The 24,759-nt window shown below is 37.5% G+C and overlaps 1 protein-coding gene across 2 annotated transcripts in view; it reads right to left on the reverse strand.

Annotated features, from left to right (window-relative positions):
• DDX10 (DEAD-box helicase 10) overlaps window positions 1–24,759 on the reverse strand; it is a 274,061-nt gene that overhangs the window by 199,999 nt on the left and 49,303 nt on the right. For both annotated transcript variants that reach the window (XM_060604620.3, XM_078432720.2), the window contains exons 12-13: window positions 24,564–24,652; window positions 21,313–21,775 (exon numbers count right to left, since the gene is read on the reverse strand). In XM_060604620.3, the coding sequence (XP_060460603.2) occupies window positions 21,313–21,775; window positions 24,564–24,652 (552 nt within the window). The remainder of the gene's footprint in view (window positions 1–21,312; window positions 21,776–24,563; window positions 24,653–24,759) is intronic.

The raw sequence follows: 24,759 nt of genomic DNA on the forward strand, positions 1-24,759 counted from the left end.
CTTTGACTATACCAATCATGATTGTTTCTTCTCTGAAAAAAGAAATTACAAGCTCAAAATAAAAATCATTTTTACAGAGTACTTACAGAATTGCCCATCATATTACCAACCAATAAATTCAATGTAGGATTTTAGTAAAATACAATTCTTAAATGCTTGGTTTAACCTAATTTTCTTAGGAACAAAACAAAGACCTTTGTTAACAAAAAGGGCAAATTACTAGTTTAATAATTCATTTGCAGGTACGAGTAATTCTACTTTAACCAAAGTAATACCTGCTTGAAATCCTACACTCTTTAAATGATCATTAAACACTTCTGATATGATTTCTTTCATGATAACTCAATTTTATTAACAGAACTCAACATATTCAATGTGATTCAGCTACAGTTTACTTTATGATGCGTTACATACTCTCTATATACTGACATTTACAGAAAAAAAAAATTATAGCAGTGACACCTCCAAGAAGCGTGAAAAGAGAAACCCAAGCATTTAGTAAGATTATATGGTTTCTCTCTTTCGGGCATAACAAAAGCAAATCAGTTCTTTGACCTTTAAGCATCAGGAGAACCTTTAATTTTGACCTGATAAAACATGCAACCTGTCAATAAGCTAACAAACTTGAAGAGTGAAATACATATGGCAGTAACCCCCCGTTCCTTGAATAAAGATTCTCAACAGTAACAGTGTACATGCCAATTTGGAAGAAGTACAGTATCCTGTCACAAATCTCTACTTCACAAATTGTGTATAATAACTGAGTCCTATTTCATCACCACTCTGGCCTTTGATAATATCCACAGGATTATATCTCAATAAAGCTGTGGGGGTGGAGGAGGAATTCAGACATAGCTTTCAATAGTTCTTATGCAACTCATTCCATGTTCCTCTATATTTTTACCTCATTATTAAAAATTAATATCCATGACAATATTAGAGCTGAAAGTCAAAAATAACAACTAAGCAAGGACACGGACTTCTTCAAACCTTAATTAGATTTAGCTTTCCCAGTATTTAGGGTCTTCCTAGATGTCTTACTGATTCCTATTTTAACTCAGTTATAATCAAAGTATATACTGTGTATGAATTCAACCCTTTTAAATCTAGTGAAGCTTATTTTATGACTTAACATACGATGCATTATGAATACACCATGTGAACTGGAAAAGAATGACTATTTCACCCTTGTCAGATGTACTGTACTAAAATACAATTCGGCTGAAGGGGCTGACAGTGCTGGCCAGATAGGTCCTCAATGTCTTCATAGATGTACTGAATCTACTTGCTCTACCATTTGCTGACAAAGGAGTTAGGTCCCATGAAAGGCTCAGGAGCTCTTCTTCCCAGACTGCCTTCCAGCAGTCTCTCTCCCTGAGGGACAAAACTGCCCCAGCTCCATCCCCTTTTTGTCGGACCAGAAAGACTGCATAGTTCCTATGTGAGTTTTCTCCCACTTTTGAATGGTGGCCCATTCTTATGGCAAAACTACCACAAAAGAAAATCTACCCTATGCCAGTCCTTTCTTGAGAATTTTGACTTTCTCCAAAACCTGCTTATTTTTGTTCTCTCAAGTCCTTAAGTTTCATATTTTGTCCAAAACCTGCCATTCTTACCTGCAGGATGGTCAATCCATTAGACACTTACTGTACCTGTACCATAGAAGCCCATATGCAGACAAACTTTTTTCACAGTTACTGTGTGTGTGTGTTTCTGCCTGAACCCTAATAATAAATCCAGTACACCCAAAAATCTCAGAAAGGTCAGAATCCATGGAAAGTTTGGTAAAACAAATACCATGAAACAGTAATTTTCGGCTCATAATATATTCAAAAAGAAGATCAGTGAAAGTACTGATTAGATGCGCATTTAAGATAATTCTGATGGCTATGTTACAGGATGGATTTGAGAAAGGACATCAGAGGACTAATTTAACAGTACAAAGCAAAGAATAGGGAGAGGATAACAGCAGGCATGAAGAAAATGGGGAGTGAGCTAGAGCAATTACAAGTACATAGGTTAAGTAAATAGGTTAGTTCTCCAGAAGTCAAAAGGAATGTCAGGGGAGAAGTCACCAACATTCTGCTCACAAAACCCACAGCCTAAAAATAGTACACCCTTTCCTCTTCTCTCCATGTTGCTTATATTCACACCTATCACCTCAGTCTACCCTCCAGAAATGGGAAGAAAGTAGTGATCATGTCAAAATTCTTCCATACTGTGCTACAAGTGGGCCTTGCTATTGAATCACCACACTCTGGCCAACTGAGCCAAACTGAACATATCCTTTTCAGTATAGAGATCCAGGTTGCCACCACCAACCGATCAGTAAGCACATAACGGAAAACCTATCTGCTATCCCTTACTTACATTTTAATCAGACTGACCTACAGAAAAGAATTTTAGATATGATCATACTACTAAGCAAACACATTTTAAGTTCCCCTATTTACACTATCTAGGCTCAACTTCATATACTGAGCCTCTTAATCTAGCACAACCCAACTATCCAAATATAGCTATGACTCCCTCATGTATATCTTCACAATCGGACATGTACATTTTCATCTGCAAATCCGTTTATGTTATAAAAAGCCCTTATGATCACAATTCTTAGCTAAATTCCTTTCTTCAAGTCTTCAACTCAAGTCCCATCCTCACAGGGCTTTGCACTGCCTCACTCCAAAACATTTCTATAACGTGCCTAAGCCAACAGGTACTGTTACCATCATTTAATGCTTATGTTCTCTATACTCAACCAAACCACAAACAACATGAGTATAAGCATCTCATTGATCATCAGGGAAGTGCTAATCAAATCCCCAATTAGATACTACTTCACACCCAGCAGGATAACTAGAATCAAAAATACAGATGGTAACAAGTGCTGAAGGTGTAGAAGAATGGAAACTTTCAATACTGCTAGTGGAAATGCAAAATGGTACAGCTACTCTGTAAAACAGTGTGGCAGGTCCCCATCAAGTTAGAGTTATATGACCAGCAACTGTATATACCCAAAAGAAATGAATCCTTATTTGCACACAAAAATTTGTATATGAGTGTTCACAGCAGCATCATTCATAGCTGCCAAAAGATGGAAGGAACTCAAATGCTCATTAGCTGATAAATGGATAAACAAAATGTGGTATATCCATACAACAGAATATTATTCAACCATAAAAAGAAAAGAAGTACTGCTACACGTAACAATAAGGATGAAGCTTTAAAACATGCTTAGTGAAAACAGTCACAGGAGACCACATATAATAACACTTACATGAAACATCCAAAATAAGCAAACCTGTAGAGATAGAAAATAAATTACCAGTTGCTTATGGTGGAAAGAAAATGGGGGTTTAAGGAGTAACAGCTCAAGGGCGTGGAACTTCCTTGTGGAGGTGATGAAACATTCTATAATGGTGAAAATGGTTGGGGGCACCAGCGTGGTTCAGTTGGTTAAGCGTCCAACTTCAGCTCAGGTCATGATCTCACGGGTTCATGGGTTCAAGCCCCGTGTCAGGCTCTGAGCTGACAGCTCGGAGCCCCGAGCCTGCTTTGGATTCTGTGTGTGTGTGTGTGTGTGTGTGTGTGTGTGTGTGTGTGTGTATCTCGCTCTCTGCCCCTCCTGCACCCACTCTCTCTCTCTCAAAAATAAACATTTATACATATATATGTATATGTATGTGTATACATATATATGTATAAAAAGAAAATGGTTGGACAACCCCACAAACACATTGAAAACTAATGAACTATGCACTTTAAATGGATGAAATGTAGGATATGTGAATTTTATCTCAATAAAGCTGTTATTAGAAAAGGGAGTGGGGAGAGTGGAGAAGTGGGCTCAAAGTCTCCCACTGAGAAAGGAGTAATATGACGCATTAATTTTCAACATATCTAACCCTGTATCAGGCCTTCAAGGTCTAGAACAGTTCCATATCTGAGTATTTTACTGTCTTCTTGCTGATTAAGAATCACAACTATTAATGCTAATTATAATGTTTCTTAATTAAGACTATTCACAGAGTTGTAAAAAGACTCCCAAGCAATCCTATTTACAAATGCACTAAAAAAGAATAAAATATCTAGGAATAAATTAAACCAAGGGGGTGAAAGACCTAACTCTGAAAACAAGAAGAGATTGAGGAAAGAAATGGAAGATGACACAAACAGGAAGATATACCACGCTCATGGATGGGGAGGGAATATTGTTGAAATGGCCATTCTACCCAAGCAATCTATAGAAACCATGCAATCTCTATTAAAAAAAAAAACAGTAACATTTTTCATAGAACTAGAACAAATAATCCTAGAATTTGCACAAAAGACTTCAAATAGTCAAAGCCATCTTGAGAAAGAAGAACAAAACTGGAGGCATTATGATCCCAGGTTTCAAGATACACTGCAAAGCTGTAGAAATCAAAACATGATGGTACTGGCATAAAAATAGACACATAGATGAATGAAACAAGAGAAAGAGCCCAGAAATAAACCCATACCTATAATGTCCATTAATCTACTACAAAGAAGGCAAGATAACAACAAAGAAAAGATCTCTTCAATAATGGTGTTAGGAAAACTGGACCACTATATTATACACAAAAGACTGAACCTGAACCACCTTCTTAAAAATAAACTAAAAATGGATTTAAGACCTAAATGTGAGACCTGAAACCATAAAACTGGAAGAAAACATAGGCAGTCATCTCTTAGACATCAGCCTTAGCAATATATTTATGGATCTGTCTTCTCAGGCAAGGGAAACTAAAGAAAAAAATAAACTATTGAAACTACATGGAAATAAACAGTTTTTGCGCTATGAAGGAAACAATCAACAAAGAGGCAACCTACGGAATGAAAGGGACTATCTACAAATGATAAATGTGGTAAGGACTTAATACCCAAAATAAAGATCTTCTACAACTCAACACCAAAAAAACCAGAACACAATCCAATGAACAGAAATTTTTCTAAAGAAAACATACAGATGGACAACAGACCCATGAAAAGATACTCAACATCAGTCATCACCAGGCAAATGCAAATCAAAACCATAGAGAGGTATCACCTCACACCCATCAGAATACCTAGTATCAAAAAGAAATAAGTGTTCAAAAGAATGCGGAGAAAAGGGAACCCTGGTGCACTGTTGGTGGGAATGTAAACTGGTGCAGCCACTGTGGAAAATGGTACTGAGCTTCCTCAAAAAATTAAAAACAGAAACTCCATATGATCAAATAATTCCACTACTGGCTATTTGCCCAAAGAAAATGAAAACACTAATTCAAAAAGATATACGCACCCCTGTATGTACTGCAGCATTATACAATAGCCAAGATATGAAAGCAACCTAAGTGTCCATCAACAGATGAATAAAGAAAATGTGGTAGATACACACATACACACACACACACACACACACACACACACACACACACACAGTGGAATATTATTCATCCATAAAAAAGAATGGAATCTTGCCATCTGTGACAACATGGATAGACCCAGAAGGTATTATGCTAAGTGAAGTAAGTCAGAGAAAACAAATACCAAATGATTTCACTTATGTGTATAATCTAAAAAAACAAAAGAACAAACAGACTCTTAAACACAATGAACAAACTGATGATTGCAAGAGGGGGAAGTGGGGGATGGTTGCAATAAATGAGGGGATTAAGAGGTACAAAATTCCAGTTATAAAATAAATAAGTCACAGAGATGAGAAGTAAAGCATAGGAAATATAGTCAATAATATTGACAGATGGTGACAACACACACTGTAGTGAGCAGTTAGTAATGTCTCGAATGGTTGAATCAATATGTTGTACACTTGAAACTAACATAACATACCATGTCAATTATATTTTCAGTGATAAGTATTCTACAATTTTTTAAAAGGACTCTCACTTCTAGAAGTCATATTTTAAGATGAATCTGTACCAAGTTTCCTTTACTTGATACTATGATCAGATTTATATTTAAGCTGAAATAAGTGGTCACAGTAATAAACTTGGATAATATGAAAACGTATCAATAGATATTATCTTTCGCTTGCTTCACTACTCCTCACCACGTCCTGCAGAGCTCTCCTATTATTCCAAAAGTGAAAGACCACAACTACTGCTCCCCCATCTGTTCATACTTTTACCCTCCTTAGTCCAACTACCAAATCCGATGCAACCTTCAACACTCATCAAGTCCCACCTACTCCAGGAAGATCCCTGAACTCAAGCCCAAAGTTCTAGTTCTAATTCAAACCATTCTATTACTACAGTTCAACAATTTATATTATTTTCTTATACTTCTATCGTTATTTCACCAAATGCTTCCATATCAATATCCTGTCTCCTCAACCATATAACTTTCTTGAGGGCTGACAAGTCTAACTGTTATTCATATTTGGTACAGTATCATGTCCATATCATGTAAATTAAAAAAAAAAACTTGATTAACTATAGGAGGGAAAACATGGCAGAGAATATTTAAAGTCAACAGACACAATCCCAAATGCTCAGGCTAGCCCAGATGCTTAAAGGCTTAGTATCTTCATTCTTTCCTCAGTAGGTTTTGAGTCTGGGTACTATAAACTGCTTCAGTGAAAGTAGGAATAAATGAGTCCCTGAAGTTTCTACGGGCGTTTTTACAGAGATCTCAATAGAGTAAGAAAGAAGCTTATGTTCAAAGTAGTCCAGCAGGGTCTTTCAACCTGAGAAAACCAGAGACATAAATAGCCTCATCAAACAATCATTCCGTGGCATCTGCTAAGGCTTTACATTTCACACAATGTGCAACAAGTCAACAAATGAATGCTACTGGAAAAAAGCTTCCCAGCTGTGATGAAACTACTCTTGCCCTCAACTTCTGATCTGAGGAATTTCTATAAAACTATCTAAAGCCATTCAAATTAATGATATAAATGACAATATAATTAAGTATAAAGTAGTTGTAGATCCAAATTTGAAAAAGCTTAAGAATCATTTTTCTTCTCTATACTACAAAATATACTCATGGTAAGAACATATAAAGCCAACACAAATGTGAACACACAGATCTGCCAAAACAATTCTTTCATTTCTGGTAGAAAAGAATTAGATAATTTTGATTATCATGCTTACTCATATGACTCAGGAGATAGCACAACTACTACCTAGCAGCTTTTAGAATGCTTCTGCAAGCTTCTTGAGTGTGGGGACAAGAGAACCTGAGGGGCCTCCCTGTGGAGGAGGCTGTGTGCTGTGTGCTTCCTGTGAGAGACAGGAAGACTGCTTCCATTTGCTTCTGCCTCCATCTGAAGCTGAATAAGTACACAACTAGAGGGAAGAGTCTCATCAAGTCTACACAGAACCATATACACATTTAGACACGAAACAAGCCTTTGATGGGATAACGTTAGGATCAAACTGATCGCTACAAGTGAACACACTGTAAAATAAATTACTAGTGGTTCAATGTAAGAAGTCAGTTTTTCTTTACAAAATATTTTATTACATTTTTAGGATAAAGGAGTATTTTAAATAACAATATTTTAAAAGCTATTGAGTATTTAAGGATGTTTTCAATTACAAGAAACGCGAACTCTAAAGAACAGAATATGTAAAGTGGCTCGTGCTATAAGATGGAAATGAAGGTGGGGGCTTGCTCTGTGTCTAAGGAAAGGGGCTTCAACACTGGCCTTTTAAACAAAAAGCAAACTGCACTTGGTCTCAAAGTCTGCCTGCGAGACTAATTACTCAGTGACACCACAGGGCCATTCCACTTACAGTAGAGAGCTTTCAGACTAATGGAGCACACTAATACCTTCTAAGGCAATGTGTATGAAAAGAGAATGAGATCTAGCACATTTAGATACAATTCAATTTCATAAAGGGTCAGTACTAAGCAAAACTTTAAAGTAACCTATGCACTATGTAAAAATACTTGAGAATTATGACACCTTAAAAGAAGTTAGTTTTTCTAAAGACTTCCTCAACCATCTTTAGAAGAAGGTGGGTGGCCAATATTTCACTTATTTTTTCCACTAGAGAAGACAGAGGACCACATCAAGAAAGCAGATCCAGAGATCAAAACAACCAATATGAAGAGAAAAGGATGATGGATGGTTAAGAGAGGTTTAGGGAAGATTTCACACAAGATATTTACTGTTATCTAACCCAGTTTCTGAATTCCAATACAAGGGTCCTATCTAAAATTAACCCAATTGGCCAACAACCATTTTCTGGCCACTTATGTTCCAAGCACATTTTTCTATCAAACGGTACAGTCTCAAATTGGGGTAAGGAACCTGAATAAACTGATAAAAGGCCAACTAGATTTGAATTTAAAAAGTTCTACTCATTTACTTATCATTCACTCATTTCATTCAACAATTACTGAGAACCTATCGTAGTGAGAGGCAATCCTGATGGATCAGATACAAAAATGAGTGATATACATTCTCTGCCTCCTTAAAGGTACATGGTAAGGTGGGAAAAACAAACAATATGACAGTGCAGAGTGTTCAGTGGTATGACAGTGGTAAGCACAGGTTGCTGAGGAAGCACACTTTGGAGCACTGACTCAGTTTCAGCAAAAGTAACTCCCCACTATTTTAGGGCCTTATCAAACAAAATTAACAGTTTTCACAAGGAGGAATCTATGTGTCTCTGGAATTCATGTTGATTATTTAAATGGGAGTAGTTTTTCTACATTCGCACTGGGGAAAAGCAGACCACAACAAAAAGAGAGATAGAAACAGTTCTGACTTTTTGCTGCTATCTAGCTTTAGGAGACAACCATCCATGGGTCTCTCATGTGTCTGCCCATCTTCTATCCATTACTCTTCCAGATTATCTTTTCAAGGATGTCAACAGAGCAGACAGCCTTAGAAGATAAAAACAATATTTCCCTCAAGGGCAGTGAACAGATTCGTTCCAGGACAGGTTAATAAAAGTAGTGTTTCCTGTGGGCAAAGGCTAGGCAGGTTTGCTAGCGGCCCTCTTCCAAGACGGAAGTTCCTTAGCTCTCACACAAACCTACTCTGTGGATGGCACTCAGCTGGCACCACATGCACATGGTCCCTATGGAATTTAAAAGCAAGAAAACCAAAGCAAACTTGAAGCTCCTACAGCTGACTGTGCCATGAATTGTCTAGCAACATAAATCAAAATGTGGCAAGCTTACTTGTTAATCTGCAAGTAGAGTGGCATTTCAGACTCTCCACAGTTCTTGAAACCTAGAAATAACTTGTTTTTCTCTCTTCAGTAAATAAGAGCCAAACGAATCTGTAATTTCCACCACATAAGAGAGCTAGTTAATGGGAGGTGGGGAAAGGGAGAGAGGAGAATTAACCCACTACCCCGTATCTAATCCTATAATTATAAACCCATTATAAATCTGGTTGGCTAAATGGTATTAGTATTCAGGCTGGAAACCAAATAGTGTCCTGAAGCCTGCCTGATAGCATATTTTTTGGCAATAAAATACTTTCTCCCTCCTTTTCATGGAAGGGAAAAAGTTAAAAATAGAGTATTATTTCTAAAAATGCCCATTAAAAAAACAATACTTAGTTCAAGGTATTAAATGAAATGGATCAATAGTTATTAACACACATTACTAAGTGTGCTTCAAACTGAGTCAACTAACAACGCTTAATAGAAAATACTAAGGAGAAATAAGAGTCACTAAAAGCCAGCTTTTCAGATTTCTTAAAAAAAAAAAAAAAAAGTCATTCTCAGAAGATGTGGGTGGGGAGTAGAGATAGCCTAACAGAACTTTACCTAGTCTTTGATGTGTAAAGTTCTACTTTATGGACATGTTGTCAGCAGCTAGAAAAAAGTCTCCATAGATCAGGAGATGCAAAGGAAATAAAACAATGCTGAACCAAACCACAGGAGAGAACATTATCTAGCAAGTTCTTACTAAGTGTTTTGAACTTTGTAACTATTTCCCATATCAAACATTCTGAAATTAATGTACCTTCCAAAATTAGGAATCATAGCAAGGAAGAAAGCATTCCTCTACTCTGTTGCTCTCCATAACAAAAACCAGCAGATATGAAAATATGTGCAGGTGGCAGAATTATTCTAATCATAAATACTCAAAAGATGTAACAGGAAATATGCCTTTTTAATTCAAAACAAACTTAGAAATTATTTGGAAGTAGGCTTTATAGTAACTGCTACTAAGAAATTAAGTGATTCATTTGCTCCACCAATGTGAGGGAAGGGGAGGAAGCTGACCAACAGTAATGAAAATTCCATCAAGAAAGATTATCCATGAAAACAGGAGCGGCATCCTTTAAGTGCTCTCCGAAAAGTTGCAATATGTGATGCCTATCTTACGTGTGCCAAACGCTTAGGATTTTCTTCATATATTCCAGGAACATTTACTAAGGCACTTGTTTCTAGAGCTTAAAATTAATGCACTGTAATAATCACTACTGTGTTGGCTTTATTAACCTGTAACAAAATGTCAGTCTGTTTTCAATCATTTATAATGCCAAACAAAAACCAGCAGATTCTCTGTCCAACACTGTATCAGGACCGTCTGTCACCTTAATTCTAACAGCCAGCAGGCAAGCAACAAAAAGAAAAGAAAGGAAAACAAACCAAAAATAGCAACAGCCTTCCGGGAGTAGCAATGTCCAGAGATTGATGATCTGCTACTAGCTTAACAGAGATAAACTTTCTGTCCTATAACAAACACTCCTGACTTTAAAAATAAATAAAAATTTCAAAATTCAATTTACTAAAACTTCATTGTAGATGTTTCCAATCATGACTTACTCAGGAAGAGCTAGCTATATTATTGCTTTATTCTGATACTAGGGATGAAAGTGCTGTTGATGAATGCAGCAGGAGAGACTCACTGAAAGAAAATGACCCTAAACTACAAACAAGTGCTAGGTGTCTGCCGTATGAAAGATGCTGCAGACGGTGCAACAACAAGCAAAAAGTGCAACCTGCCCTCAAGGAGATTCATCTGGCTACACATTCCTTTTACAGTCAATGCGCCTACCAAAAACCTACTTACCGGTTCTTCCTCTCAACCTTCCTTCCTTCCTTGAAGGGGTAAGCGCACAATTTAAACAGGGAACTAAGCACCAAAGAGGGTTGAGGAACCCTCACACTGCAGGTGTGGCAGTGTCCCTCACAGGATCAAATTCCACTCATCAAAAAGGACCCAAAAGGCAGGGAAGGGTTAAAGAGAAACGGCACAATTTTCTAAATGGCAAATTCTATGTTCCATTCACTAAGCATCATTCATTACACACATACACAAATATCCCCACAGCATTCTATGATGACCATATAAACAGCTTTTCCAACAAGGCGGAGAAAAAGAAAAAAACACCAGGATACTCTACGCTCCAAAATTAAAACAATCCAACCCAAAGAAAAGGCAGCAAAAATGGTAGAGCTAGAGCCAGAAAACAAAGAGAGGTGCGTCTTACTCTAGTAGTTTTTCTTTAATGTTTTGTAAAATTATTATTGTATGATGAATTGGAAATTAAAGGCCTAGTCCTTGAGAAAACATAGCTTGGGAAGCAGTGCCCTGAAAACTTTTAAAACGTAAGCCATCATGAAGTCGGTAGGACAACCTCACTCTCAGAAGTGCTGTGAACAGGAGTCAGGGAGCCCTGAAAGGGAAGCACTCCAGCATCACCAATCACACCCCCAACCAGAGGAAGCTGATTTTACATGTCCAATCAGGAAGAAGGAAGAAGTTCTCCTGGCCCAGCAACAGCCCAGCCAATGAGAAACCAACACACTCGGCCAATGAGAAGCCAGCATCACCTGGAAACTCTTCAAAGCAGCCCCTCCCAACTTCCTCCTTTCCCTCTCCCCTGCTCTCTGGATTTGCCTACGCTTCATCATAGTTTATCCTGAGTTGCAATAATCTGAATAAATTCCTGAATAAACTCATTTTGCTGGTAAAAAGGCTGACTCTTTTGGTTTTGGTTTCTAATGTCAACTACATACAGTTTATACTTAGATTTTACGGTCACTGAAAAAAACTGGCCTTTCTTAACATACAGGCATCCGTGTTCCCACTGAACTTTACTGAAGTGTCACTGGCTCTGGCCAATTAACTTGCTAGCATGGGCTCCCAGAGGGTCTGAATTCTCTTTACATTCCCTTTACCCAGTCTAGCTCCCAGGCTCCATTAACCAACCAGCAAATTACACACATGCTCAGGGCACCAGCCAAGCCGGAGTACTTGAAGATGTGTATGAAATAATATATTTCAACAAAAGCAATAAACTAGTCAACATGGAAAAAATCAGAACTTAAGGACTTCCACTGCTTTAAAATTTAGTACAACTTTTCTTTCAAATTACACATGGATGGAGGGAGCACAACAACATTTTCAGGGCTCAAAAACCAATCAAGGTCTTAAGCCAGCAATAGCAGAAGAGTGCCCTACGTACTCCCGGGGAGGGGCCTCTGGGTATTACATGTTCAACTGCAATACTCCACACACACCCCAACCCTGCCTCCCCCTTACTCCGCTTCATTTTTCCCACAACACACGCACTTATTTTTTTGTGCAGCTTCCCCCACTACAATTGAAGCTCCATGAGGACAAGGAATGTTATTAATGTTGTCAACACCTGGTGCTTACTAGGAGGTGTTCATTAAGTATTCGGTGAGTGAGTTTTTCCTAAAAGACCCATGAAGCGTTCATTTAATAAGCCTCTATTTCACCTGAAATGTAAACTTTCATGGCAAAGCTTCACATCAAAGCAAACGTGATTTAACTCTGCCTGTCACCAATAAATGGCACTGTTTCAGCTGCTGCCTTGGACTTAAGATTTGTCATGTACCTTTGAAGCTGTTCCAAAAACATACATTGAACAGAACTAAGTAAAACGGAAATCTGTTCCAACAAATTTGCGAGGTAAATAGTATGTTGAGTACAATCCAGTGCCTCCACAAACACAGCCCTCCTGTTAAAAAGCTTTAGGGAGGTAGACATATATTGATTACTATGACTTTAAGAACAAAGGGTCTTACAAACAGCATTTGGAAACCTGTTCATAACCAGAGTACCTGCCATATTAGCCTAAATTCTCTTCAGTTATATTTGTTGGAGCTATAAATATAAACAAGCACGTGTTGATGACTGAAAAGCTCCTTATTTCTGATTATCCTAACAATCAAGCTCAAGGGCAACTTACACGGCCCTTAAAAAAAACCTGTCCTAGGGGCGCCTGGGTGGCTCAATCAGTTAAGTGTCCGACTCTGGCTCAGGTCATGATCTCCAGTTTGTGAGTTCGAGCCCTGCATCGGGCTCTGTGCTGACAGCTTAGAGCCTGGAGCCTGCTTCAAATTCTATGTCTCCTTCTCTCTCTGATCATGCTCTGTCTCTCTCCCTTCAAAAATAAATAAAAACATTAAAACAAAAATTTTTTAAATAGCCTGCCCTATTTTACATTTCTTTCATTACCTTCACTTTAAAGCAAAGATAAACATATCTTGATTAAATAAAGTTTCTAAAAATTAGGCTATAAAATTAATTCACTAGAAAATTCAGTAGCCAGCAGATGCTTTAAACACTGAGGATGTATAAAAGCAGGAAATGAAGGGAAAAGTCAAAATATTTTGATACAATAATGATTCCGCATGTGAAAGAATAAACATCAAGCTAAAAGCTTTTAGCTTTCCATTGTCGATTTATATCTTCAGGAAATCATATGCATAAAAAACTCAAATAGGGAAGGAAGGAAATATATATTTATATATAATTCAGTATGTACATCTCACTTGCAAGTCACACAATAACTATTCCTTTCGAATTGGAATGAAGTTTGAATTGCAATTAAAGAATTAAAAACAGGAAATAAGACAAAGAAAAAGCACCTGTAGGAAGCCAAGAGACACATATACCAACTCTATCTAGACTACTCAACAATGAAGGTCATCCCACCATTGTTCCACTTCATGGTATCAAAAGTGAGGGTACAGTAATCTTGACTCTCAGGTTTTAAAGAGCTCTCCCTTCTGTCTCATTCAACTAAGCATTATATAAGACCCCTGCACACATAGGTTATGGCAACCTCAGTGGTCACCCAGTACAGAATAGAAATCAGGACATTCATGGAGGTATATTATGAAATGCCAAAAAAAGAAAGACTAGTTAACCAGACAATCAGAATCCAGATGTCCATGACAAGAAGAAGTAAAGGCAGGCTTCAAGAAGAGGCATGATCAGCAATGAATCTAGAAGAGTAGCTAAGATGTGAAATGCTGAGTGGTCAGAGTCTTCAGTGTGAGTGGAAACTCACACAGGAAAGAATGGGCTGGTGGTGCAGTGGGGCAGGGGGGCAGGGGGGCAGGGGGCAGGGGGGAGGTGGGCATGGCAAGTTTAGGAAGCCCAGTTGAAAGGATGAACTTAAGGGAAGCATGGAAGGCCAACCGCATGAAAAAAATACTAACCTGACTGAGGTCTGCAGGAGGATGATGGGAAAACAGTGGGGACCAATTATGAGGCTTATCCAAGCCAAGTCTGAGGCAGTAATGGGCTGCAGAAGAACAGCTGCAGTGCTAGTAGGCAGTAAAAATGAACTCTAAAAGAAACTCCTAAATGTAGAACTGCCAAGAATCAAAACAAAGCACAATTACACTGAGGCTTGTGTCAGGTGGGCATAGGTACAAATTCCAGTTATGCCACTTCACTAATTCTGCAACACTGGGCAAGCAATTGACCCTTTCAAAGTCTCTGTTTCTTAACCTGCAAAATGGGGGCAATACCGCATAAGACTGTGGTAAGAGTTTAGTATATGATACACGATAATCAAAGTGCATGACAGATTACAGAAAACTAATAGATACTCATCACTTCCTGACATTTCTTTTACAAAAACTGAGTTGTCTGCAAGAAATTTCAGGAAATAAGCTACCATAGTTCATTCCCATGTTACATCAAATAATTATGGGGATAAAAAACAGCTAAACCAGCACTCTCCTGCAACAGTTCATCAGCATGCCCAATCATTCCCCAAACAACGACAATACTTCCTCTAATGTCCATTTAAATCAGCATTCTTTAAATACAAGTAAAATCCATATCCCAATATCGCCTACATAGTATCTTCTAGAAATACACTGCACAGCACTGATATCCACAAGAATACTGCCAGGTAACTGGACAGAGAACTCCACCCAGGAAATTAATGCAATAATTTTATTTAATGATTACACATGAAATACCTACTGTTAAACCACTTTTAGTTCTATTTATAAGCAATAAATCCATTTCTACGAGGCACTTCCTAATATAGTCTGATTATATCAAATTATAAACTCTCCATAAATATTTGGCTGTGATGTTGACTGCACCTGTGATATTAGTGTAGGGTTTAGCACTGTCCAGATCAATGCACAAGACTGAGAATGTTAAAAATGCTCTATCCACTAGGCTATAATCATAAAAGCAAACTGGTTTCCTAATATAACACCTGAAGTAAATGAAGTGCATCACTTTTTCTTTCTACAACTGGTCCTGATTCAGACAAAGGCCTTATTTTCCCCAGCAACTCCCTCAGACACTGCCTGGCCATGGCACTGGCAAAACTGTATCACGCCCTTATCTGTACATTCCTATTATACTTTATCAGCTGGAAATCATAGCTAATGTTCACACTCTTCTTCTACATACACAACCGTGCTGGGTGCTTTCTATTTCTAATCATAACTCTGCAAAGTAGACACTGTTATTGGACCCATTTTACAGACACACACTAAGGTTCAGAAAGTTTAACTACAGAACATGATGCCAGAAATAGTTTCCCAAACTAAACACATACTTTCTTGTGGCATGGTTTTTCTCACTCTGTACTCTTTGCTGAGAGTGCTTTACCAGCTCATATTAACACCTATCTGTTATTTAAGGTACAATTGCCCCTGGGGCCGTCTTCTCCCCCAAGTGCCAATATGAGAGCTTTAAAACATTTGGTTGCATGAATGAATAAAGGAAGAGAAAGCTGGGATTCTCTACTGAAATTCTAGTTTAATAATCAGCTACATTAACTCAAGTCATAAGCCTCTAAAACTCACTAAGTACCTAGCACAGTCCCTGGCACCTGGTAGGCACTCAGTAACTGCTCCCAGAAAGAGGGAAAAAAGACAAGTAGGAAGGAGGAGGAAGAGGAAACAGAAAAGACAGAGACAAGAGGCAGAAAAACCAAGCTTCCATATATAGGAATCTTGATTTGGAATTTTAGAATATTTTTGTAAGAGGATACTTATAAAAAATAATATTAGCTAATCTATGTTTTACCAGCAGCGAGTTCTTGCAACACCAAGAATTTCTGTGCAAAAATGTAAGACTCCAAGTAAACGTAATATAGATTCTACTATAAACAAAGACTTATCTATGAGTATCATTCAAATCTTAAGACTGACCTAGGTTTACTGTTTAGATAGCTGTAAAAGGACAAATGCTGAGCTAAAAATGGAATCCACCTATCAGTCTCCTCCCTAAACAATTATAAAATGAGAAACACAAAAGTATATGCTTAGAGATTTCATTCTTATATTTAAGAAATGTTTTAAAATCATTTTCAAATTCATCATTGTAATTATATATTCACACTCCTAACACTGTTTCCTTAGAGTCAACTTTCTTGCCAATACCAAAAAAAACTAGCCAAAACACAGATTTCTTCCCCATGACAGGAGGTCAGCCAACCTTCTCTTAACTGCCCTGGTGCGTGATCACCCTGACTACGCTCTCTACCTCCCTGTCACTCTTGATTTGCTCCCCAGTGCTAAGGAAATCTATTTCTCTGCTAATGCCTTCATCCTGTCAAATAGAAAAGGACTATGACAGGGCAGTCTTCCAGAAGACACTGCTTGCACCTGCACTCGGCACCTCTCTTCTCCATTCATGCCCAGATCCAAAGAGGCAAACGTACCAATTCTGTATTCCACGTGTCTGCACACAATGGGTAGCACAAAGAAATGTAACGTGCTATCAGTTATGCTGACATCACCCATTTAGATCAAGTAAACTAAATGCAAATCATATGGTTGGCAACAGGACAGGAGAATGTGATTTGGCATCAGAGATAGGTTCTGAGTACTGACTCCACCACTGTAACTTTGGAAAAGACATTTAAAAGGCTTTGTGAAATTTAAATATCATCATCTGCCTTTCCTGTTACGAGGACAAAATGAGAACTTGTAAGCATCTGGTATATGTTAAAACACCAAATAAATTATTTTATCAATGACAATGATTATTAAACAAATCCCATGTCATCTGCAACCCAATGTGTCCCCTCCGATGCTCCAAGCTATAACTGATTCAACAAATCTCCTCCACTTTCCAAGGGGGCAAGAAAGGAAAGAAAGATAATCGGGACAAAGAATAGCCTGTGATAGAAGGAATGAAACCAGTTCTCTTACATGTCTGGTATGTTGTCCCTAACAGCAATTATGAAACAGGAGCAACAAAAAATATGTGAACAAAGACAACCGTGTCTGGAAAAAGTACTTAAGTCTCCCAAGGGGAATATAGCGTTTATGTGTAAATAATAGTATTATTTCCATTGTGAGTATGGTTTGGTTGGTATTCTTTTATCAGGTCTATCCTTAAAATTAGGTAATAGAGGAAGAAAGCAGCCTGCAGTGAGTACAACTCAATACTAAAATATAACATGCAAGAACAAAGGCTAAAATAGAAACCTGACTGCAAATGCTGATGCAAAAATCACACGCAAAACAAAATGCCTTAAAAACAAGATGAAGAACCAGAAAGATGGTAACAATCTGAGAGCAAGTAAACATTGACTCTGAAAGCCTTAAGGCACATAACAAGTAAAGCTGGCAAGATTAGGTGGGGGGGAGGCAGTAAGCCTTTCTATTTCAGCCAAAGAACCAGTAATTTCAACTGTAGCTGTATACAGCACTAGGGAATGTGCAGGAAGAAAGAGAAAAACATTCCTTTTCCAGCCTCTCAAAATCCTGCCGTCCCAAACTATTCCTCACGTTTGATGCATACGTCATACACTTCCAATTTATTTCATTTAAAAACATCATGTAGGTATTTTAAAAATAGAACTTCCTATAGTACACCATGAAAATGTATTCTTAAGTTAGAACTTTACATCATTACTATTACTTTTATTTACTACCTAAATTACAAAGCTTGGCCTACACAGGCATATAATTTAATGAGTAAAAAAAAGAAAGTTATTTATGCTCATGCTTATAGAAAATTAAACAATACCTTTTGAATCATTTTAAGCCAATCAGATAAATCATACTTTTAAAATCTTATAGTTTCAAAATATAGGTTTCCAAAAACAAACCCCACAGGTATGAATTATATCTAATTCACAGCAAATAAAATTATCAAAGTGAAAGAATAAGAAATTCAGCACATCACTCATTCATTCATGGAACATCTTTGAAATTCAACAGGAGCTAGACACTGTACCAGGCCCTGAGTACATACTGGTCAGTAAGACATTAATTTCAAGGAATTCAGAATCCAGTAAGGAAGGCAGGCCAACAGACAATTTTGTGTGACAGAAGATAATAGAAAAAGTTTAAAAACCCAAGAACACCAATTAATGTTTAAGGACTTTTGGAGACCAACAGAAAAGACCAGTATCACAGCACAGGAAAAGGAGTGAAAAAGACAAGCACAGAAATTATACAACTGAAATAAATGATGTTCAATAATAGAATCAATAAAAGATAAACTCAAATGGTAAGACATTTCTCACTGATTCTTTTTCAAAATAGTAAAAACGTGGTAATATTCATTGTTAGAGTAAGTAAAGGGGCAATGGCATACAAGGCCAGGGTCAAGGGCTGTGACCTCTCTATAGGATAGTATGGCAAAATGTATAAAAAGTTTTTTAAATGTGTCACAGTCCCAAAGTCATTAGAAGAAAACAAGCCAATATCCCTCATGAACACAGAAACAAACATCCTTAACAAAATATTAGAAAGCAAAACCCTGCAATAGATAAAACACATCGTGACTAAGTGAAGGTTATCAAAGGAATTCAATGTTGGTTCAACATTAAAAAAATCAGTATGTTAACAGAACAAGTATATATTCACCTTAATAGCTGGGGTGGGGGGGAGCACGTGACAAAATTTTCACCATCCATTTTGATAAACGCACTAAACCAGCCAGTAATGGAATGGAACTTTCCCACCCCGAAAAAAGCATTTATACAAAACTTAAAGCTAACATCAGGTATAATCATAAAAGACTAATGTTTTCCCTCCCACAGATGAGGAAAAGAACAACGATGGCCACTCTCACCAGTGCTATTCAACATAAAATATAATTAAGAAAATGAAATAAAAGGTACACAGATTGGAAAGAAGAAACGAAACCATCTTTATTCACAAACCCCATTACCATCTACAGAGAAAATCCCAAAGAATCCCCCAAAATAAAGCCACTAGAACTAATGGGTCAGTTTAGAATGACTAGCATACAAAAATACTGAAAACAAAGGATTAGAAATTTGTATTTTAACAGTATAATTTATAATAGTATTGAAAACTATGAAATAAAGATGAATCTAACAAAAAAATGTGCAAGATAGACATGCTTAAAATCATAAAACCACACTAAAACACAGTAAAAGCCTAAATAAACGGAAAGATATGCTGTATTGTTGAATCAGACAACTCAAGATGTCAATTCTCCCCAAACAGATTTAAAGATTTCAATGAAATCTCAATGAAGATAACATAAGGGGGTTTTTTTGTACCAATTAACTAGCTGGTTCAAAAACTTATAAGAAAATACAGTGGCCCAAAAAGAACCAAAACAAAATTTTTTTTAAATATCAAGTTCGAAGACTTGTACTACCTAATCTGAGATTTACCATGAAACTAATCAAGATGGGTATTACTGGAGAAAGGATGGCTAACAGAGACAAGAGTCAAAGAGACCTACATATACGTGGTCAACCCTGGACAAAGGGGACAAGGTTCCTGAATGGAGAAAGCACTATTTAACAAAGATACTGGTTCAACTAGACCCCAATTAAAAAAAAAAAAAGAAAAAAGAAAAGAAAGAAAAGAACCTTAACCCTTCCCTCACACCATACACAAAAATTAAGCTAAAATAAACTTTAGCCCTAAATTTAAGCACTAAAACTATAAAACCTCCCAGGGAAAACATAGGAGGAAATCTTTGTGGCCTTAGGTTAACCACAGACTTATCAGATACAACACAAAGTGTATCAATTCTATAACAAAGAGTAATAAATCACACTTCAAAAACCAGATCATTATCCATGTACTTAACCAAAAACATTAGAATACCTAGGCTCAATTTCCAGCTATGCCAGCAACAAACAGTGCACGTCACTATCTTACGGTCTCTGTCTCCCAGTTGTTTTTTCCCTTTACCTGTGTAATGAGACAGTACCTACCTCACAGGGTTATTCAAGGACCAAATGAGATAATGTTCAGAAAACACCAAATTATACATTAAGTACTCAATAACGATGTTTGCTACCTTTCCAAGATTTTTATTTAGTTATTACTTAAACACCATCTGAGTTTCACAGTTCAAAATTTAGAATTTCCACTGTGAGTCTTAGAGTTTATTAAAAATTAGAGCTCAGCTTCAGTTTTTAATTCAATTCACTTTAAAGAAATGATGAAGAATAAATGCATACAAAATAAGAAGGGGACCAAGGAAGGGGAGGAGAAACACATTAACCGCGCACCTACAGACACTCCAGAAAACAGATGCTTTATCTGAATTCTCTCTTATTTTTCCTAGCAGGTACCTATAGAGGAACAAAGGATCTACATGAAACTTTTAACAAACCTTCATAAGTGGCCTTTAAAAAGGAGTGCTGGCTTTCTATTTAAGACCCTGCATTGGTTCCCCGAAGCAAATGTCTCGTTACAAGTTAAATCCATGCTTAGGGAGATTAAATTGTTGTAAGGAATATTTGTAATGATTTAAATCAGAAAGTAGTATGTTAATAATCACAGTGAAGGATCGTCACGCTATAAACCATAGAACCCCATCACCTGCCTTCCTTACCGTTATGACCATGTCTCTGGCTACTTTTAAAACATGCCTCAGAAGAGCAGCAAATGAGATTAAATTCGTCAGCATTCTTAGAGTTCCCTAGGTTATGAACAAGGAGAATTCTCTGGCACTTATTCCATCTTTAAATATGGAGAAAGAGGGAGCCTTCACTTCAAAGAATGTCATTCTACACATTTCTCCTAGTCCTTCCTGCCCCCAGAGTTCCCCCCCAAAGGCCACAAGCAACACACAGTAAGAAGTGGTGGGAAATAACAGAAGACCATCCAGTGGGAATAAACTTACCTGTGGTGTTTTATTCTCTTTAAGGTCCAACCCAAACACATTGTGCCGCTTCACTGTAAAGAAATCAGCATCGTGTCCATCGTCCTCGTCCTCATCTCTGTCTAAGAACTGCCCAGGGGCTTCCTTGGACTCCCCAGTGCTAGGGACAGACTGAAGTGAAGACTCTTTTGCTTTTGCCAGTTTCTCTTCCATTTCTTCCTCATCCTCCTTCTCTTCTTCCTCTTCATCACTAGTCCCCTTACCCGGTGTGTATTCTGTCTCTTCTGGTCTTTTCCCACCTTTCTGAAGGATGGACATTTTCTCATTGAAGTAGGCTCTAAATTCTTCTACTTCATCATTGGTGAGGGAGGGAGCCCTTGGCTCAATTTGTTTGTGATCTTGGCTCACCACCAATTCTTTGGGGGGTTGTTTCTGCATTTTCTGAAGAAATCTTACCCGAGGTGCCACAGCAAGACCAAGAGATCTTAAACATGAACAAACGAAAACAGTTATCTCAGCACACTGATGGTGTGCTTATGGTATTATGCAACAGTTTCTCAAGAGTGGAGATCTATTTTTGGAGTTTTTAAAAAAACACTCCTCTGAAATACAACTCAATCTTGACAGATTAGATGATCCAAAAGGCAAGCCAAAAAATACCAAATACCCATCAGAAAACACTGAAGATACCTCACTTTTCATTAAGAGGTTAACAAGGTACAACATAAAGAGCATGAAACCAGAAACAAGGGAACAGGTCAAGTACTAAATCTGCCTATTTCCAGTTTACTTCTTTCAGCCTCGGCTCCCTCAAATACAGGATATCGATACCTACCAGGCCCACCTCACAGCTGCTGTAACAATCCGACTTGCTAACTATATGAAAACACTTTGTGAAATGTCAATACTAAACCTGAAAAAGACATGGTCAAGAAAGGACAAAACAGCTGTCTGCAAAGAACAAACTCAAATTACCACTGTCCTCTCCTCCTTTACTACAACATAATCACGTCTACAAAAATACATTTATTTATTTTTGAGAGAGAGAGTGAAGCAGAGCACGAGCAGGGGACGGGCAGAGAGAAAAGGAGACACAGAATCCAAAAGAGGCTCCAGGCTCTGAGCAAGCATTCAGCACAGAGCCCGATGCAGGGCTTGAACCCATGAACTGTGAGATCATGACCTGAGCCAAAGTCAGACACTTAACCAATTGAGCCACCCAAGCACCCCAAAAAGAAAGGATTTCTAAACGAGACCAAAAAAGAAAAGAAAAATTATTTTCTCCTTCTAAGATCAAGATTCACTTTATGATCAGCTCCTAAGTTCCTACTCGCAGATGGGAAATAAACTCCTGAAACCGGGCCTGCTACAATAAACAGCTAACATGATGACATGGCTCCATTGCCTCTTTCCTATGAGACATGATTCAAGAAAACTCAGAGGTGCGTGGGAAAGCACAGATTCAGAAATGGGACTGCTGATGTTCAAATCCTGACTGTCATCACCAGCTGTGTGATTGAAGGATGTTACTGAACCTCTATACCTCAGTTCTCTCATTTGTGAAACAGCATGATCAGTACTGATATCCTAGGGTTGTCGTAAGAGTGAAATGAGCTCACAGGCCTGGCCCACTACTGAGCACCTCCCATTATTACTATTATGGAGACTATAGGGTGGGATCATAAACTCCTATCCATCAGAGCATTCTCTCAGTGTATTACAATTATAGTTGTGTGTCTTTCTCAGCTACTAAAACTTGGAGCCCTTTTAAGGTAAGAGTACGTACATCTATAATTTTTTAACATCGAGCACAATGAACTGTACATAGTATTCAAAACATGTTTCTTTAGGAAAACAATTTCTAAAAACATTTATTATATCCTGCACACATAACACTGCTTTAGGTAACAAAGGGCTTCTAAAGGAATTTATAGATCAAGGAACTTACACATCTAAACACCACCAAATTAAACTATACCAATAATTTAGGCTCAGAAGTTAACTTTCTGCCTTCCTTAGACATCACCAGTAAAAAGCAAAGGTTGTCAACTGGGAACAGATGAGATTTACTGGCTTTTGTAGCAACAAAATGTCCCATTAATATGACCCTGCAGTGTCAGAGCCCTGTGCCTCTCCTGTTTACTAATATCTCAGCTAAGTCAATCAGAAAACCACGACAGAACTTTTTCATGGAATACTAAAAGGGAGCTAATAACTTAAACCAAGAATCATATTCAGAAAAGGTGAAATTAGTAACTGCTACATAAACAGCTCAGTGACAAAAACATGTTATATCCATGGTGTGCAGTTTTCCATCAATTACCTACACAGAGAGTCAGGGGCCTCATGCTGTTATCTAGCAATTTCAATCATTCTAAAATGTTACAACTGACAAATTACCTATTATACTAAACTCACAATCTAATGTGAAGAGTAGAAAACAGCAACTCTCCCAGATACAAGTTTTTATCAGACTCCATTTAAAGGTAAAGACATTCAAATTCCTGGAGAGCAAGGCAAATACACAGACCTTGCCTTGAATATACATGTGTCATCACTGACTAGGAATTTTACGCTGATATTTAACCTATGATTAACCTCAAGGGTGCTTTATAGAATTCTGTCAATGTTTTTCCCACAGGTAGAACCCCACTGAAAAAATGAGCATTCCTCCTTTATAGCTGAAAAGGTTAGGAAAAAAGTCCTTCAAATACTGAGCCAAAACAAACCAACAGTTCCTTTTTTATGTAATAGTAACCTCAGTTACTAAACGGGGATATTTTGCCATGGTAACTGTGAGTACCTATAAGAAACACCAAGACACAAAGAACACTCAGGCAATAAGCAAGCAGTTATAGGGATCAATCTAAAATAAAGGAAGAACTGACAAGGAGACTTGTGTCAAAAGCATAAAAAAGAATGGTCTATGGTGTTCCAAGCCAGCGTTCCAAAGACAAGAGGACTACAGACATTTAAAGATTTCAAACAGTGCTTACCAATTGTTCTCCACCTCCTTTAAGATGAAACTACAGGAAACTGCCAGTGAAACTTTCAGAAATCTTCACTTACAAGTAAGAAACTTCTTTAAACAACAAGAACTAGACACTCACCTAGTTTTCTAGTTTACATAATCTTTTTCTCTGCAGATCTTTAACAGATTCTCTTAAGTTAAGGCAGAGCAGTTTCAATGAGGACTCTCAGAGAACCAGGTTGCAGACAAATGACCTCTACCTCTGAGGATTCACAACTAAAAGTGTAATATGAATACTTACAGGGCATATTCAGGTATAGGTAACTTGCTCACATCAAATATTTCTTTATCCTTCATCAGATACACTGAGCGTATATAGGAGACAAAACACTGTAAAAGTAAGAGGTTTACATGTATCACATACAATGGTCAGAAACGGAAAATAAATTTAAACTCAGATAAAAGAAAATTAACCAAAGGGATAAATTCAACAGTAG

The sequence above is a fragment of the Panthera onca genome, chromosome D1, assembly GCF_046562875.1.
Source record: "Panthera onca isolate mPanOnc1 chromosome D1, mPanOnc1 haplotype 2, whole genome shotgun sequence".
Taxonomy (NCBI): domain Eukaryota; kingdom Metazoa; phylum Chordata; class Mammalia; order Carnivora; family Felidae; genus Panthera; species Panthera onca.